General features: G+C 42.1%; 1 protein-coding gene across 1 annotated transcript in view; it reads left to right on the plus strand.

Moving 5' to 3' along the window:
• Positions 1-18,670, plus strand: part of Tmem170b (transmembrane protein 170B) — a 39,438-nt gene that overhangs the window by 11,951 nt on the left and 8,817 nt on the right. The window contains exon 2 of the mRNA XM_055595216.1: positions 13,958-14,128. Within this exon, the coding sequence (XP_055451191.1) occupies positions 13,958-14,128 (171 nt within the window). The remainder of the gene's footprint in view (positions 1-13,957; positions 14,129-18,670) is intronic.

The following is an 18,670-nucleotide window of genomic DNA, read 5'->3' on the forward strand; positions in this document are numbered from 1 at the left end:
CAGCTGACAGTTTGCCTGCTGATCTGGTTTCTTCTTACTTAGGTGGTGCCCATCTATGGGGTTGGGGATGTCTTTTGACTATTGCCTAATACCCTCCTCATGAGCTAAGGAGAAGTTAGCTTTCTGATTTTGTATCTGTTAAGGAGGAGTGATCATTCTTGTAGCTTCCTGTATCCTAAATTCTGATTCACATTTACTGTTTGAGTAAACATGGATTTTTAAAGTATGACAAAACAGATGCTACATTTAGGGGAAAATGTAATACATAAACTCAGTAAAGCCATATAAAGCTATAGGTGATATCTATTTTATCTATTTGACCCTTTCCTGCATTTAGTTTCTTTTTGTTTGTTTATTTATTTTTGATTTTTCAAGAGATGGTTTTTCTGTGTAGCATTTAGTTACTTTATTCTCGTCTCTCACTAACATTTGGATAGTATTGTAGATAGACCAAACATGCTTTTCCATGTGTGTAAACCGTATGTTCTTATCTATCTACTAATCCTTTCTAGAAATCCAGGAGGCCAGATAGAATATCTCTTTTTGTCCCTTATCCAGGCTAGACCAGTGATCCTCCTATATATTTCTCAGGGTTTTTTGTTTGTTGTTATTTTCAGCCTTAAGGCTAGTATCTAAGTCCAGGCCTTAACTTTCTTTGGACTCCTGACATCATCTCACAATTGCCCATCTGCTCCAGGCTCAGTTTCTTGTATCTCCCAGAGTAATGTTTTCAAAAGTTGAATTTGGTTATATAACTTTTATGTTTAATCTCTGCAGTAGGTCCAAGATATGGCAGGGCCATTGCAATGGTGAACACATAGGGACTGTGTCCACAATCCACCTTCCCTCTCCTGCACATACACACTGAGGTGGGGGATTAGGGAGCGAGGGAGGGCGGGAGAAAGTCATGAGAATGGTAGAGGGAATAATTGAGAAGGACAGTCAACAGGAGAGGGGGAGGATGATTGAGGGTAATGGAAGTGAATATTATCATAATATATTGTATAAACATATAAAAGTATCCACAATTTAAACATGAACTCTTCAGTTGGCTGCCCAAAACTTTCTACCTACAGTAAAGTGCACGTTCTTTAGAATCTGTAACACACCAATCCCTACCTGCTTTGTCTTCAATACACACATCTCCCAACAGTTTTTGGCTTTAATCACAACAAAGTTTGTGCAATCATGTACAGTTTTGTGATTTGAACATCATTTCTTAGGGATGATGCTTGACTGTATATGAAAATCACCTAGAAAACATTAGAAAAATACTAGTGCCAGTGTGTGATTGGCCTGTACAAGGCACAAACCCTAAGTTTAGCCCACAGCACCAAATGACGACAAAACTCCACTGTCCTCCACAGCAGTGGCTCTCAACCTCCCTAATGATGCAACCTTTAATACAGTTCCTCATGTTATGGTGACCCCAACCAGAGAATTCATTTTCGTTACTACTTCGTAACTGTAATACTGCTGCTGTTAGGAATTATAATGTAAGGATTTGTGTTTTCAAATGGTCTTAGATGACCCATGTGAAAGGGTCTTACGACTCCCAAAGGAGTAAACCGAGGGGTTGAGAGCCACAGCTCTGAAGCAAAAATCCTCATATTCTGTAAGTAGTGAATTCACTAAACTTTTTGTTTGGTGAGTCATTTTATCTGTGTCATAATCACTCAGTCTGCCAGTGTAGCATGAGAGTACCCATGGGTATCTGAGCTATATGCCAGCGTTCATACAGAATTTGTTAGGAGATTTTTTTTTTGTTCCTTGGGTTTTTAAAAATCTTCTTTAAATTACAACCAGTTTTAGTCATAGATTATTCAGAGACAGTGTGGAGCAGATATGGCTCATAGACTGTATTTATTTATTGGCCCAAATCTAAGTGGCCCTACCAATTATAAATGCATTGTATTCCATAGTGTAATCAGTACATTACAAGATCAGAAGTTTCTGCAGTTAGCAATGAAGTAGGAACAATTTTGACACGTTTAGATTCTCTGGAATGAAAAAAAAAACACGTGGTAATCACCTTATTTTAACACAGATTATTTAAAAATATTACACAAACTACTTACATAAAGTAGAAAATTATGAAGTCCCCAAATGTGGTCTTTTATAGCTGTCAGATTTTTCATTTGAGGCATAGAGTATGTCAAATAGTGAGTTTTTGTATCTGTTTGCTAATGACTTTATTAGAAAGGTTAGTTACTATTTGTGTAGGTTTATGCGAGTGTATGTGTGTGAGTATATCCACATATGTGTGTGTTGAGGGAATGCATGCCTGCTCATGCATGGGTGCCATAGATGACATCCATTGCCTTCCTCTGTCACTGTTTCTTTGAGGGCGGAGTTTCTCCCTGAACTGGGAGAAACCCTGTGTTTTCTCAGCTTGTCTAGAGGCCAGTAAGATATGGCCATTTTCCCGTCTCTGCCCTTCCCTAAAACCTGGGGTTATAGGCAGGTGCCTCCCACGCAGCATGTGCTCTGGGATCTAAACGCAGGTCTGCATGTGTGGCAAGCAGTCTTAACAGCCGAGCCACTGCTCCAGTCCGATTGTTTGCTTTTTGAGGCTAAATATTTAATGTGTGTCTAACCATAGTCTTAGTCTTATACTAGAATATTTAAATAAACATTGCTTATGTCATAGTAGCCTGCTGTAGTGGTTTCCATCTGTGTTGCACAATATGACTACTGGAAGGATTTGATAGAAACATAATTGATTAGGTCTTACCTCTAGGGAATAAGTTGCATTTTAGGTAATTCTTGGCAGCAGCCATTAGCTTATTAGAGTATTTTATCTCCTTTGATGAATTAAGCAATATAATAAAGCCTAATTTTTAAAAACTGTATTTTCAGTGCAAATATTCAGAAGTATTTTAGACTGTGTTCAATAGTGAAGGCTCTGAAATACTGTTACCTTCACCTGTCCTCCATCCTGTCTCAGATACTAAGTCCTTGGTTGGTTTCTAACAAGCAGGGTCATCGAACGTTTGCGTTTCTTGATGTTTTTACTTGGTGTTTTCTAGATGTCTCAGGAGATTAATTTGTTATAAACTGTGTTTGTTCAGATTGAGAACAAAAGCATAGAAGATAATGAGTGACTTGGTAACCAGGACTGATGGGTGTTACAGATGGGAGTAGATCTATTTCTAGTATTGTTTAGAAACTGGAATACATTAAAATTCTCTCAGATCTCAAACACACTGTAAGCAAACACACTGCAGTGATCCAGATGAAATTAGTTTAAGAGAGAGATTATGGATAGCCCTGCCCATGGCCAATGACTAAGATGGCTGTGCTGTATTCTGGGAGAAGACTTGTCTCTTCCAGTGAGTTTGGAAGATTATTTGGGTGAAACACTTCAAAGTGTTTACTTTGTGTCTTTTTTAGCCATTTGTGTTCTATTTTGTGTAGCACTAGCAGTGTCACCTTATGTGGCCTCCTTCCTTTATTGCTTAGGTGGAGGAGCTTGGTGGGAGATGGGTAGACAGAAGTAAGGGTGGGTGGGCGTGGCAGCTCTTCATGGTCACATTAGCTGTGTAGCTTAAACAGTTGCCTTCAGTTCTCTCAATTCTCCTGCTTCATAGCTATACTCTCCTGTCTCTGAGAGAGCAGACATTGCTGTCAGTTGCCTCTGATACAGCATAGTGGCTCAGGTCAGTGCTCACACATCAAGTCCAGGTTTGGTTAGGCTTGGGAAGGGAAATAGGGGATTTTAGTATTATGGAAGCTGCCTGTTAGCCAGCTGTTGGATATTTGAAAATTGTTGGTGAACATTCTGATCAGGCTTTGATACCTATTTTGCAATGCATAGTTAAGCGTGGTTCTACCATTGATGGATTTGTGGGCTTTATAGACTGCCATGCAGCTTTGCTGTGGTTTTCAACATGCTCCGTGTTCTTAATGATCTCAGCCTCTGTTTGAGAAGTTGGTATCAGACCTAAAACATCAAGTTTTCAGGTGTGTTAAGACTGTGGGGAACAGAGGAAGCTGAGTGTGTGAAGTCCTGAGTGAGTGTGTGTTTTTAACATGAGCCACCCATGTCACGGACCAAAGCCTCACTCAGACCCATTGGAAATTGGCAAGCCTTCCTTCAGCTGAGGCTTAGTTAGCAAAGCCTTACTCTGGTCCAAGCGTGAATGTTGATCTTACATGCAGAAAGCATTCATCCTAGCTTTCCTGACCCCTAATATTTGCATCCTGACGACTGTCTCTACTGAGATTAACTAAACCTTCTTCCTGGTTTATCTATATGCAGTAACCATGGGCTCCTGTTCAACTCTATGTAATAAATATGCTGAGCTCCTGGGTACTGTGCCTTCTCCATCAGAGAGACTAGTCTACCCAATCTCTGTTTTTCTGTGTATCCGTGTGCTTTTCTGTTTGTTTTTTTTCCTTCGTGACCCCAGTCAGGTCAGTCTCAGGAGCCATGCATGATAGGTCCAAGACCACAGGAGGACATCATGATATGATGGGTTTGCATTTGCCTAAAAATGAGATGTAGTGCTTTCAATTTCATTTACTGCATAGAATATCAGAGCAGAATATTTTTTAACTTGTATGAGGTTTTATTACAAATACTCAGACAACTTTTCCAATTGAGTACATTCTAGAGTTATATTGTTTGATGGAAGCAACAAATGAGGAAATGGCTCTGAGAGTCCCCTCTTGGTTATCATTCTTCCTCAGGGCTGTGGGCACCTGTTATTGAGGTCCTACAGTTCTCTTCACTTGAGCCAATTAAAGGTTTCCCGTGATTGCCCCTGGGGAGTGGGTCCTCAGACAGGCTTGCTTTGTTTGCTCAAAGTGACCAAGACCTCAGGAGGCCCTCTCTACCATGAAGGACATGTTGAAATGTCAGGAAATTAAAAACAGTAGTAGTAACTCTCAGTCTAATCTAATTAAATATTAACAACAGAGGCCAGTGTTTTCTAAGATGAATAGGATAGTATAATTAAGAGAAGGTAAAAAGGAGTCATGACAATAAACTTAATTTGGGGGTAGATTGCTCAGAGGGAGGTAACTTGACTCTCGGCTGGTCATGACTTCTTGAGGATGTATTGTTCTTTTGATATTTTAGATTTTTATGAAACTTTGAGCTTAAAATTCCCTTTTCCTTAGTAAGTACATTTACTGTCTAGAAGTGGTATATTCCTTGGGTAAATAATCCCACTTTTATGTTAGATAATCTTATGTGTGTATGTTAACTACATTAAGAATTATTCCCTTTTGTATTACAAGGACATGGAAGAGGCCTTTAGGGGGAGGAATGTCTGTTCAGCTTTCCTAAGTGGGCTGGACATACAGGCTTTTGTTGGCTTCTGTTAATGCAGAGTTTGTGACCACCATGAGACTGTGCTTGCCCAGAGTAGAATGTGGAAGGCACTTCCTGGTGACACTAACCCCCTTCCTCACATTCATATTTTGTTGGGTTCACTTTGAGAATGTGTTCTTTAATATACAGATATCTGCTGAACTAGTTAAAGTTTTGAATTCTTTTTAAAAATTTTTAATTTTTATCTATTATAATTTATTCACTTTGTATCCCAGCTGTAGCCCCCTCTCTCGTCCCCTTCCAATTCCACCCTCCCTCCCTCTTCTCCTCCCATGTCCCTTCCCCAGTCTACTGATAGGGAAGGTCCTCCTCCTCTTCCATCTGACCCTAGACTATCAGGTCTCATCAGGACTATCTGCATTGTCTTCTTCTGAGGCCTGGTAAGGTTGATTCCCCCTCAGGGGGAGGTGATCCAAGAGCCAGCCACTGAGTTCATGTCAGAGACAGCCCCTGTTCCCCTTACTAAGAAACCCACTTGGAAATTGAGTTGCCATGGGCTACATCTGTGCAGGGGTTATCTCCATGCATGGTCCTTGGTTGGTGTATCAGTCTCAGAAAAAACCCCTGTGCCCAGTTTTCTTGATTCTTGCACTCCTTGTGGAGCTCCTGTCCTCTGTAGGTCTTTCATCTCCCCCTTCTTTCGTAAGATTCCCTGAACTCTGCCCAGAGTTTGGCTATGAGTCTCAGAATCTGCTTCAATACTGTGCTGGGTAGAGTCTTTCAGAGGCCCTCTGTGGTGGTTCGTGTCCTTTTCCCTGTTTTTTCCCTCTTCTGATGTCCATCCTGTTTGCTTTTTGCAGCTTATTATAGTTGAAGCTGTTTGTTCCAACATGACCATGATATGGAAGTACCTTTTCCCTTGATTATCAAGTGTCTCTACCTTTAAGTGTTTGGAACTATGTGTGGTATTTTAGCAAAATATATCAGATGTCTCTTCCTAATGATTAAGCTTTTCATTCTGAGATGATTATAGCTCCACAGCAGTGGTAGGGAATAATATGTAAGAGAGCGCGGGTAAGCCCTTTATCCAGCTGGCCTGATGGCATGTCTTAGAAGCCCACAGTGTGCCCCAGATGAGTTGCTGACATCACTTCAGTCTGCCATCCGTACTTAGCTTTCTCCTGAATTGTGTATGGACATGTTTTCATGTATGTGTGTGTGTATGTGTGTGTGTGTGCGCGCGCACACATGTCTAGTTGTGAGTAACCACCCACAACAGTGAAACACTGACACACAGTGAGGAGCAGCCCCATTGCCACAGCTCAGTCTGTGCTGCTTTTTTGGACCTTTCTTCATTTTCACGGCAGTTTTTGTTTTGTTTTGAATTATCTGGACTTAAAAAAATGAATGGTATAAATTTATATCCGTGCTTTACATATTTTAACTTATTTATCTCTTAAAACAGTGGTTAAAAAATAAGCATATAATGAAACCCATTCATTGTTTACTCTCACAGGGAAGAGTCTGTGACCAGTGTGACAAGCAGTTCTTCTAGGCATCACCTAGGTATCCTGGCCCACCCCTCCTGGAGTTAGCACCCGATCCCACAAGTTAAGGCTTCAGTCTCAGGAAACTGGCTCACTTCAGATGCCAATTCAAACCCTGGATTTGCCCCAGAAGCGATGTTTTGGAGAACTCCACCTGAGAGGCCACATGCTTCTCAGAAAATTAGTGTCTTTGGGGCTTGTGGTCTTGTGAATAAGAACAATTTAAGAACGAACTCAGAAGGCAGCTCAAGGATAATTTTAATAGAGTTTTCTTTTTTTAAAAAAAAAAAAAACAGTAGGGCAGGCAGGCTGTAAATCTCAAGCAGCTGTCAGGAGGAAGGGGATGGAGAATTAGAAGAGGGGGAAACATGCCTTTTGAGTTAGGTATTGAGGTCAGCAAACAGCCATGTGGCAGACAAGAAGCGTGTGTCAGGGGGCAGGGTGTGAGTCTTTAGAGAAAAAGGAAGGAAACCCATAGTGTCAAAGGAAGCCTTTCCAGGCTCTGGCTAGTATCTAAAGGGAGGTTTGTGGAAGGACGTTATACCTTTAGGATGGAAAAGCTATTTAGTGTTCAAAGCATGGTGAAGGGAAGAAAGAGATAAAAAGAAGGAAAGGGGACAAGTAAATAGTTCAGTTCTTGTCTTTGGCCAGAAGCAGAAATTGTCTTTGATTCGGGCCTTCTGGTTTCTTCTCTCCTGAATGAGCCCTTGCAGGCTGTATATGAGCAGGTGATTTAGTGTAGCAAGGCCTATGTACATGTTGTGGCGCTGCAGTGACTGCTCCGAGAGCGGGAAGAGAAGTACATTATTGTACTAAGGTGACAGTTACTCTTTCTATCTCTCTCTTTTACGTGGGGTAAATCAGTCTTCTGACGGGTGCCTCTTGGCCAGGTGATTGAAACTCCCAGCTGGATTAGCTCTTAAAGGAGGAGACAACACTGTGTAACAGTCTAACCTTCAGAACAGATCAGAATGTCATGTCTCTACCTAGGGCCGGAATAGATTCCATTATGGAGGGAGTTGATCCTCAGTGGTTGTTAAGGCTCTTGTAACATTCCCCCTTCAATAATGGGGCTCTAAAATCACTTAGAAGATAGGCTGAAATTGGGGGAAGATATAACTTATTTTCACCATGAAAACTTGGGGTGCCAGCTCCTAAGCTGTTCATCAGAGATGAGTGTCCCAGCTGGAGTTTTGGTCACCTACTCAAGCGCGGTCTCTGCAGACTGGGATGCGCACTTTGGAGGCAATAAGGAACTCAGACTCTCTCAGCTTTTGTGGCTGGAGGATCAAGAACAGTTCCTGCTTCTGGCTGAGGACCAGAATGGAAGTGTTCAGTTTGGGGGACTCAGCACCTAAACTGCCTCGCTGAATTCTACCTCCTGTCCTCATCAATACCTCTGACCAGAGGTAAATTAGAGATTTCTGTGTTCCGTGCTTGGAATTTGGTTATTTACTAAGTGGCCCACAGGACTCATAGAGAAACAGTATGTCCTTGTTTATTATAAAGGAAACAATTAGAGATGACCAGATCAAGAATATGTATAGGGGGAGAGCTGGGTAGTTTTATATCAACTTGATACATTCTGGAGTGATCAGAGAGAGTGGATCCTTAATTGAGAAAATGCCACCTTAAGATGAGGCTGTAGAAAAACTTGCAGGGCATTTTCTTAATTAGTGATTGCTGGGGAGAGCCCAGTCCATTGTATGGGTGGGTAATCCTAGGTTCTAGAAGAAAGCAGGTAGAGCAAGCCAGTAGGCAGCACTCCTTTGTGGCTTCAGCATCAACTCTTACCTTCAGTTTCCTGTCCTGTTCGAGTTTTTGTCCTGACTTTCTTCAATGATGAAAAGTGATTTGGAATTGTAAGCCAAATAACCTCCCCTTTTCCTCCCCAAGTTGCTTCAGTCATGGTGTTCCATCACAACAGTGGTAACTCAACTAAGACAGATTTCGTCCCAGGAGAAGGGTATTGTTGTGACAGACTAGACTGTGGGAGGATTGTGGAAGGACTTTAGAACTTTAGGATGGAAAAGCTATTTAGTGTTCAAAGCATGGTGAGCTATTCTGTGGGAGCTTGGAAGACAAGAATGTTGAAAACAATGCAGACAATGGAAGATTGTGAAGTTTCAGAGGGAAGTTTAAGAGTCCCCTAATCGCTATCAGGGCAATTTGCTATTTTAAGTTAAGAATCTGTGGTTCTGGTAGGCTGGGCCTGAAGAAACAGCTGTGATTAACAAGATAACAGAACCACTGCAGTAAAATCTTTTCTTGAGTGGGACGGTTGCTGCTTGTTAGCTGGAGCTGAGATATTAGCAGTGATATCACAGCATCACTGTGGTAAACCCTTCTGGGAAATGTTTCCTCAGAGTCAGCATATCCCTCACTTGGCTGTGTTACTCTGGCCCATATACCAAGTGACTTGGAAAGCTGCTAGTTTTGTGTGGGACCTGGAAGAGGAAAAGCCTCTTCAACAGGTCCAGGCTGCTGTGTGGGCTGCTTTGCCACTAGGAATGTATGATCTAGCAGACCTGATGGCACTTGAAGTATCAGTGGCAGATAGGGATGCTGTTTGGAGCCTTTGGCAGGCTTCTGTAGGTGAGGAGAGACCTTGGGGATTTTAGAGCAAGGCGCTATCATCATCTGCAGACAACTATTCTCCCTTTGAGAGACAGCGCTTGCTTTTGGGCCTTAATGGAAACTGAACATTTGACAATGGACCACCAAATTACCGTGCTACCTGAGGTGCCCATCATAAGCTGGGTGTTATCTGACTCACTGAGTCATAAAGTAAGATGTGCACAGCAGCAATCCATTGTCAGATGGAAGTGGTACGTAAGTGTTTGCGTCAAAGCAGATCCTAGAGGCATAGTAAGTTACATGAAGAAGTTGCCCAAGTGCCTGTGGTTTCTACTTCTGTTACAGTACTATTTGTTCCCAAGCATATACCCATAGTCTAATGGGGTGTGCTCCATGATCAGTTGCCTGAGGAAGAGAAGACTAGGGCCTGGTTTATTAATGGTTTCATATGTTTGGATGGTTAGGCATCACCTAGAAGTGGACAGCTGCAGCATTACAACAACCCCTCTCTAGGATTAACCCTGAAAGACACCACCAAAGGGAAATCTTCACAGTGGGCGTAACTTTGGAAAATATGCATATTCATTCATTTTGTTTGGAAGGAGAAACTTTCCAGATGTGCAATTGTTCACTGATTCATGGGCTGTTGATTGGTTGGATGGTCAGTGATTTGGAAAAATGGTGAGAAAGACATCTAGGAAAGAAGTATATGGAAAGATCTCTCCAAATGGGTGAAGAGTTGGAAGGTACTTATATCCCATATAAATGCTCAACAAAAGTGTGAGCAGCTGAGGAGGAGTTCAGTATTCAAGTAGATAGGATGACCCGGTGTCTGGACAGTCAGCCTCTTTCCGTAGCTATCTTGTCATTGCCTGTGGGCCATGGACAAAGAGGCCGACCTGCCTGGCTCCTGAGTGCCAGATCTTCCAACAGCAAAACCCAACACTCAGATATGGTACCATTCCCTGTGACTAGCCAGTGACCTGATGGTAGTTGACTATATTGGGCCACATCCACTGTGGGAAGGACAAGGCTTTGTCCCTACTGGAGTAGATATTTATTCTGGTTATGAATTTTTCTTTCCTTCATGTAATGTTTCCTCCTAGGCTTACATGGACTTACAGAATGCCTTATCCATTGTCATGGAATTCCACATAGAATTGCTTCTGACCAAGGAACTCACTTCTCAGCCAGCACAGGGGAAAACAAGGGGGTGTTGTGGCAGAACTTTTCTGCCTTTTGATCACATCATCCATTGTCTCCACATGTCCAGCAACTTGAAAATTGGTCAGATCTAGTGGTTCAGTCTTTTGTGTGTTTGTTTCTTTTAAATGGGTCTTAACCTCCAGACCTCCTGCTCTCCTTCCTGGAGGTAAGTAGGATGGTAGAAAATCAACTGGGACAACTTTCTTGTGACCAGTACCATTTGAGGCTGTATAAGGTCAAGCCTAAGTTGCTTACTTAGCATACATTTCCTGAGGCTATCCTAAAAACCTTAATGGTTTTAGGAGCGCTGTGCTAGGAGCCAGAAACACCAAATATCTGTTATACCACCCTAAACAGCATAAAATTTACTATTTTAAGGGTATAGTTTTTGCCACAGTTTTTGCCATAGTTTGTCTAGAACCTTGACATCTTGTAAAACTCAGATTCTGGGGAGAAAAGCAGAAAGGAGTATGGGGAATCACGTTTTAAAATGAATGAGTTGATTATGATAAAAATAAAGGAATACCAAACAAATCCTGAAACCCTGAATTTATGAGACCCAGTCTCCAGCTCTCCTATTTTCTGGCACTCACCATTGTATTTCCTATGCGTTGACTACTGGAGATATCTCATGGCAATAGGTTCATATATGTGTCCTTCTGTGACTGGTCAGTCTGCTCAACAGATGTCCTCAAGGCTCATTCAAATTGAGCCAGGTGACAGAGATTTCTCTCTTTTTAAAATGGAATAATTTCAATTTCCCGAGGTCCATGTGTGTGATGTGTTGTTCATTCATGTGCTGTTGCACACTTGGGTTGCTTCTGCCTCCCAGTTATGATGAATCTGCTGGCATGAGCTTGGCTGTGCCAGGATCTCTTGGAGCATCTAGTCTGTTCATCCTTTTGGGTACTGTATTTGTTTTCTGTTGCTGTGATAAAATACTCTGACCAAAATTAACTTAAGGAAAATAGGTTTATTTGGGGATGTTGAGTCAGTCCATTGTGGTGGGGAAGGCACGGCATAGTGACAAGAGAAGGAAGCTGGCTGAGCACATGTCATCCATACACAGGAAGCAGAGACACTGAACAGGGCAGGAAGGGAGATGAGACTAGAAACTCTCAAAGCCAGTCAGTGATGTACTTCATCCTACAAAGCTCTGCCTCCTAAAGCTCTTTTCCAAACAGCACCACCAACTGGGGATCAAGTGTGCAAATACATGAGTCAATGGGTCATTTCTCATTCAAAGCACAACATTCTTCCAAGGGCTTCCATAGGCTCATGGCCATCCCATGATACAAAATGCATTTAGTCTAACTTTTCAGGGTCCTTTTAACAGCCACAGCCCTGTTCAGAAGTTAAAAGTCTCTTCTAAGACTCAAGAAAATCTCTTAACTGTAATTCCCCTGTGAAACTGAAAAACAAATTTAATGTCACAAAATATACATTCCCATTCCAAAAGGGAGGAGTGCGGCCAAAGTAAGACTGAAATGTAGCAGGGAAAACACCAAACCTTGTAGCTCTGCATCCATGACTAAGACTTCTGTTTCAAAGGGCTTAGATGGCTCTGCCCTCCAGCTTTGCTGCCTACTTTGGGGATGGTTCCACTTGCAGTATGTAGATCTCCTTGGCAGATGTCTCATAGCTATGGCATCTCCAGCATCTTGGGATCTCTACTACAGGCTTCATTAAGTTCACAGCTTCACACAATGGCCTCTTGGAAACTCTGTCCCTACCACATCTTGCCCGGCCTCAGGAGATGAGATGACTAATCTTGGTTGTCAACTTGACTGTATCTGAAGTAACTAAAACCAATCAGTGGGGCACACCTGTGAAGGATTTTTCTTGAACATCATTTGATATGAAAGATCAACCCTAAATCTGAATCATTTGAGGTTGGAAGACCTACTCTAAATCTGGACCACACCGTCTGCTGGCTCCCCACATAAAATGACATCAAAGAAGGGAGCTTTTGCTTTTTGTCCCTGAAACAGGAGCACCAGTCCAGGACTGCTGAGATACCCAGTCTTGTAGACTGAACAACTACAGGATTCTTGGCTTTTCTGGTAGGAGACAGCTCTTGTTGCACTAGCCAGACATAATAAATCACATTTTAATATGTCTAGATCTAGTCTGTGAGTTTTGCTCCACTAGAGAACCCTAAAAAATATAGCAGCTCTGAAATTGTGGAGGAAGAACTCATGACTTCTGTAACCTTCATCTTTTATGCCCTCAAAACCAGACCTTGTGGATGACACTGCCAAGTTTGGCTGTCAGTGTGGAATGGACCCTGGCCCAGTTGCAGAAGCTTCTATAGCTGAAGCTGTGGGAAAACTTGGCTAAATACTTGTTTTCTGGGAACAGAAAACCCCTTAGGCTTTCTCCTGTCAGAACTTGTGTGCTAAGCCAGGTGAGGCCTTGCTCTCACAGTAGAGTGCCTTTTATCCCAGTGGAGAGCACAAAGCTGCTCTTTAGTGATGTTTATCTCTTTAATAGTCACAGCCTCTTTTTCAGCAAATGACTTTACAGCAGTCTTACGCTTCTTCCTACTCTTCCTTTCCAAGCTGCACATTCTTTTCTTTCTGCTCTACTTGTTGTTGTTCTTCACTGTAGGCCTGCATCAGAGGAATCAGTAATACACCACAGACTTGGGTGCTGGGCCATCTTGAAATTTCCTTTGCTTAATAAATACGTTAGTCCATTACGCTTTTTGTTTTTGTTTTGCTTATTTAAATTTACTTTCTTTAATTTATTCACTTTACATCCAATCGTACCCCCTCCCTCGCCTCATTCTGTTCCATCCTCCCTCCTGGAGCAGTTGCCGCCTCTTGTATGTGTCGCTTAGATGTGGCCAAGAAGATGGAGCTACCCAAGCACAGAGCATCACTGTCTGTGGGAAGTGAGTGAATAGTGCAGAGGCAGCAGAGGCCTGAAAGAAAGGAAATAAAGTCTGGGAAGGCAGAATATAGGCTGTGTTCTGTCCCTGTGGTGTGTGTAATGTGTTAAGACAACAGTGAACAGTCCATTGGGAGCGTATTGAAGGACAGGGGAGTCCTGGGTAAGATTATCACAGTGACAGGAGACAAGCTGATGGATTGTGTTCTAAATGGAATATGGAGAAGAAATGGCAGTGTGGCCTTCACCTTCTGAGATCATGGGTGGAGTTCTTCCCTTCAAGCCTTAGCTAGCTTAACTGACTGGCTTAGTACTGTGTGTCAGAGAGCAGGCTAGGCCTTTTTGTATGCATTCTCTCACTCAGGCTTCTCCCCAGCCCTGCCTGCTCACCGTTTGCTGACTGAGTCTTCTGGACTCTACTTCTGCAGCAGGACTAATGCTCTTCTTTCCCTTTCAGAGATGTGGTACTGGATCTTCCTCTGGGCTCTCTTCTCCTCTCTGTTTGTCCACGGTGCTGCAGGCGTGCTGATGTTTGTGATGCTGCAGAGGCACAGGCAGGGCAGAGTGATCTCTGTCATTGCTGTCAGCATCGGCTTTCTGGCTTCTGTAACTGGAGCAATGATTACTAGTAAGTTGATTGTTTTGTTTAAGGACATAATTTTACATGCTATTATTACTTTGGTAAGTACTTCCATGTTGTAAAAGAAACATCTTTTATGTAGATGACTCCTCAGCTCAGGACCTAGACGGCAAAGATAAGTTCGTTTACTTACCACACAGAGAACTGTGCTTTACCATGTGAAGATTTGCTCTGCAGGGGGTTGTAGGGAATGGCATTGGCAAGGGGTTAGTAGTTCAGTTTGAAAGTGCTGTATAGCAAAAGTAGTTTCTCCTCTAAAGGCACCTACTCTCTACTAAGGAGGAAAAGTAGGCACTAAAATACAACAGTAACCATTGTCATTTAAGAATGTGAAGATACAGCCTTTGAGTCTGTGGGGTCATCTGCCTGTGACAACATTTCTTCCTGTACCACTTATTATTACAAGATTTCTCTGCCTCAGGAAATGTGCAGGTTTTTTGTTGTTGTTTTTGCTGAGCTGTCTCATGCCTTTTCTTACCTGTCACCTAGTTTTGCTCCCCTGGCTGTCCCCAAACACTGAACTTGGCCCTACTCCATCCTGCACTTCAGAGAGTTAGTTTTGGTTTCTGAGGCTGCTGCTTGAGCAGAACCTAGTTGCATCCTGGGAGCGCCACAGCTGTTTTCTTACTGGGCTATTCTTGCAGCTGCTGCTGACCTCTGCTGCTTCTAGGCATGTGCTTACAAGGCAGTCACTCAGGGCTCTCCAAAAGGGACCTCTTTCTTTCAGTTGATTCTGGCCACAGAATATGAGGAAGGCCTTACTTTTCTAGTACAAGTACTTCCATGTTAATCACCTATTCCAGAGTGATTAACATATCTTGTCTGAAGAGGAAAGTGATCTTCCTGTATCAAAATATGTCTTCTGATACCAAGGCAGCAGTGAAACACCTATGGGAAATAGGGATTTGTCTCTTTTAAAAATTCCTTTTTTAATATTGGGTTCCCTGAGTGGCCTGTGTTTGGGGCATTGTGTGACTTTATCCTGTGGTTTTTCATCCAGTCTGTCACAGTCTGGGTTTGAAACAAGGACCCAGGCCCAGGTCCAGCTCCTGGGGTCCTAGGAGGATCATCTGGAAAGAGACTGAAGTGAGTGCTAAATGCTCTTCAAAGGCCAGCCAGAAAGTTTAGATTTCTTTTCCTGTAGGTCATAGAAAACAAAATTTTTTTTTTCCTTTTTTAAAGACTCATTTTGGTGTTTTGCCTACCTATGTCTATGCCACTGCATGCAGTACATACAGAGACCAGAAGAGGGCATTGGGCTCAGGAACTGAGGTTAACAGCTAGTTATTAGTTGCCACAAGTGTCCTGAGAACTGAACCCGGGTCTTCTGCAAGAGCATTAAGTGCTCTGAGCCATCTCCAGACCACAAATAGATACTTTTAAAGGGGTTTCATAGGGACAAAGCTCTTCAGTAAGATATTTTGTTTTATATATATATGTGTGTGTGTGTGTGTGTGTGTGTGTGTGTGTGTGTGTGTGTGTGTATGTATATGAAAAGAAGCAAGAGAAAACTCTGAAAAGGCAGGGCCCTAATTGCACATCCACAAATAAAACTACCTAGACAGTAAGTACTCAAAGAATTGGTTGGGTGGATGGGGCTAAGGAGAAAAAGAAGGAAGGAAATGAGTAGAATCAAGGAAAATAAAGGGGAAGGAAGAGGAATTGAGCGGTGCAAGTAGAATCTATCCTTGTGTCAGTGTCTGAGCTGGGTGATGGCTATGTACTGTTCACTGCAGTGATATGCAAAGAGACAGGAAGGGACAGCCAGTGTGGGCTATGGTTGTAAGGGACCATGAGCAGAGGAGGCAGACGCAGTTGCTCAGATATTGTAAACAGTACACATGTGGATATGGCATTGTAAGATTTTGAAGGGTGTGAGAGAATTTAATTCCACCTTCATGTATGTCTAATATGGCTGTATATCTATAACCTACTTTCAGTTCCATCGCAAATATGATGTTGTAATTCTTTGCAATGAAATGTTTTAAATTTCTTGGAAATGTAAGTCTGCCACAATTTCAGATAAAAATTTGTCTCATGGGTTAGCAAGAAGACACAGAAATGTTTTGTTAGTAATTTTTTGACTTAACAGAAATTTGAATTAAGAGCACTAGTTAGAATATTTAGCTGTATATCTCTTTTTTTTCTTTGTTTTTAAAAAAATCTTTTCCATTTTTATTTTATATGTATGGGTATCTATGCACCACATACATGCAGTGTTCTCAGAGGCTAGAAGAGAACATGGGATCCCTTGGAATTGGATTTATAGATGGTTGTGAGCTACCGTGTAGGTCCTAAGAACCCAGGTCCTATGAAAGAGCAGTCAGTGCTTTTAATCACTGAGTCATCTCTCCAACCCCTGAATGTCTTTTCTTAATGTAGCTGGTTGGTGGCTTATATATAGCTATACAATGAATTCAGTAATTGCTAAATACCCTAATCAGTAAGATACTGATGGGATGAATACTGGCACATATCCGTTATGTTTGCTACTTATATTTTGTTTCCAAGAAAAAGTGATGTGTTGTTGGGGTTTTTTGTGTTTGTTTGTTCATTTGTTCTTGTCATTTTGGTTTGTTTTGAAACTGCCTGATTTGATTTAAACAAACAAAAAAAGGGGGTAGTTGGGGTGATGTTAGGGAGGCGGCTCAGTGGGTATGAGTACTTGCTGAGTAAGTGTGAGGACTGGAGTTGGTACCCCAGCTCCGTGCAAAACCCTAGATATGGCCATGCAAGCACTGGGATGGGGTGGGGGGCCAAAGTGGTGAGCTTCCCGATCAGAGATGTCTGCTGTCTCAAGAGAGTAAGGTAGAGAGTGATAGCAGAGGACACCCAGTACCAGGATGCCCAACATCCTTTTCTTACCTCTACACGGGAGCATGTGCAGCCTGACCCTCCCCCCCACATACCTAAAGATTTTCTTTTTGTTTTATTTATGTTTGTTTGTTTGAGACAATATTTCTCTTTGTAGTCCTGGCACCCAAAGATTTGCCTGCCTTTGCCTCTGCCTGTGGGATTAAAGGCATGTGCCACCATGCCCTGCTACAAATGAAGTTTTAAAAAAGAAAAAAAAGGTTATATTTCTGTATAGTGCCCAGTTTTACCTGTCTAATCTTTTACATTTTAGCTACTCTAAAGCTGTAGGGCAACATCATTTCGTGGGTTTAATTTGCACTTCTCTGTGCATTTTCTTCACTCACTGTTCACAAAGCTTTCCCTTCTGCACATAGCTTAATTCTGTCCTCTTCTTTGGCTGCATTACATGTGTTCACACTGAGGGCCTCAGATTGGGTTGGGGCTTTGCAAGTAACTTTTCTCAGGCTCTTACCCATTTCCTTCATGCAGTGAGTTTCTTCAGTAGAAGTGTTTAAAGCAATGAAACCTAGCTTGCAGGTTTGCTTGTTTGGTTTTTCCCACTTATGGTTTATAATTTGGGGCTTTAAGAACTTCTGTCTCACACCAGAATAGAAATACATTTTGATATATGTCCTTTATTTCATACCTTTACCTATTATAGTAAGGACTTTAATTCTTCTAGAGCAGGAGTCAGCAAAAATCTTCTTAAATGTTTTAGACTCAGGAGGCAAGGATCTTTGTTACTTAAGCTTAGGTGTGGTAAAAATGAATGGGCATCACTTGTTCTAAAGAAAACTGTTTACAGAAGCAGGCTTCTCATAGTCAAACTATAAGTCCTCCCTGACCCAAGTCTACCCTTTGTTTTGGTGTTAGTTGGGATCTCCTTTTACATGGTAAATCAGTTTTCACCCCAGCACACACTGAAGTGACCCATCAGTTGCTGGTCAGTCTGTGGGTGCTGCCTTCTTGTTCGCTGTATTCTCAACATGTAGGGCTCCATCGCTCAGCTCATGGGATTTGTTCGTCTTTTTGTCTGTTCTCTCAGCAAGGCCACATTTCTTAGGACTCTAGTTTTGTGATTGTCATGGAGGTGCTATGGTGTAATGTATCCTAGGTAACTCAAGTTAGCACAGCTAGCTGTTCATGGACTATTCCTTCACAGGAATTTTAGAGTGTGTCTGCTGAATCCACCCAAAAGCCTGAGTCTGGTTCTTGTTAGAACTTACTTGGGAAGCTCTGGAATGTTAGGATGTGTGACATGGCCACTTAAGGAAGCTCTCATCCCTTTCACTAGAGATTAAACTGTTCCCTCAGTAGGAGGGCTGGGTGATTTGCTTAAACCTAAACACCATCATACAGCTGACATACCTGGTGTTTTTTGGTCATGCTTTAGTTGTACTGCAGTGAGGAAATACTGTGATGCTCGGGTGGTTGTGTTTAGAAAGAAGTCACAGAGGCCTCTTTCTGTGAAGAAGTAAATGGACTGCTGACAAACCATTCAGACCAGGTCTGAAGAAACAATCAAAGTGTAGTGAAAGATAACGAATTTAAAAACTTAAAATTTATTAAGTATAAAATGTCAAAATCAGATGAGAAAATAGGAAGTACTGATGGAACACTATTTTTAAATGACTGAAATGCTGAAGAGCCTCCCCCACCACAAAATCTCCAGAC

This window comes from Psammomys obesus, unplaced genomic scaffold, assembly GCF_907164565.1.
Source record: "Psammomys obesus unplaced genomic scaffold, mPsaObe1.curated_primary_1811, whole genome shotgun sequence".
Classification (NCBI taxonomy): Eukaryota; Metazoa; Chordata; class Mammalia; order Rodentia; family Muridae; genus Psammomys; species Psammomys obesus.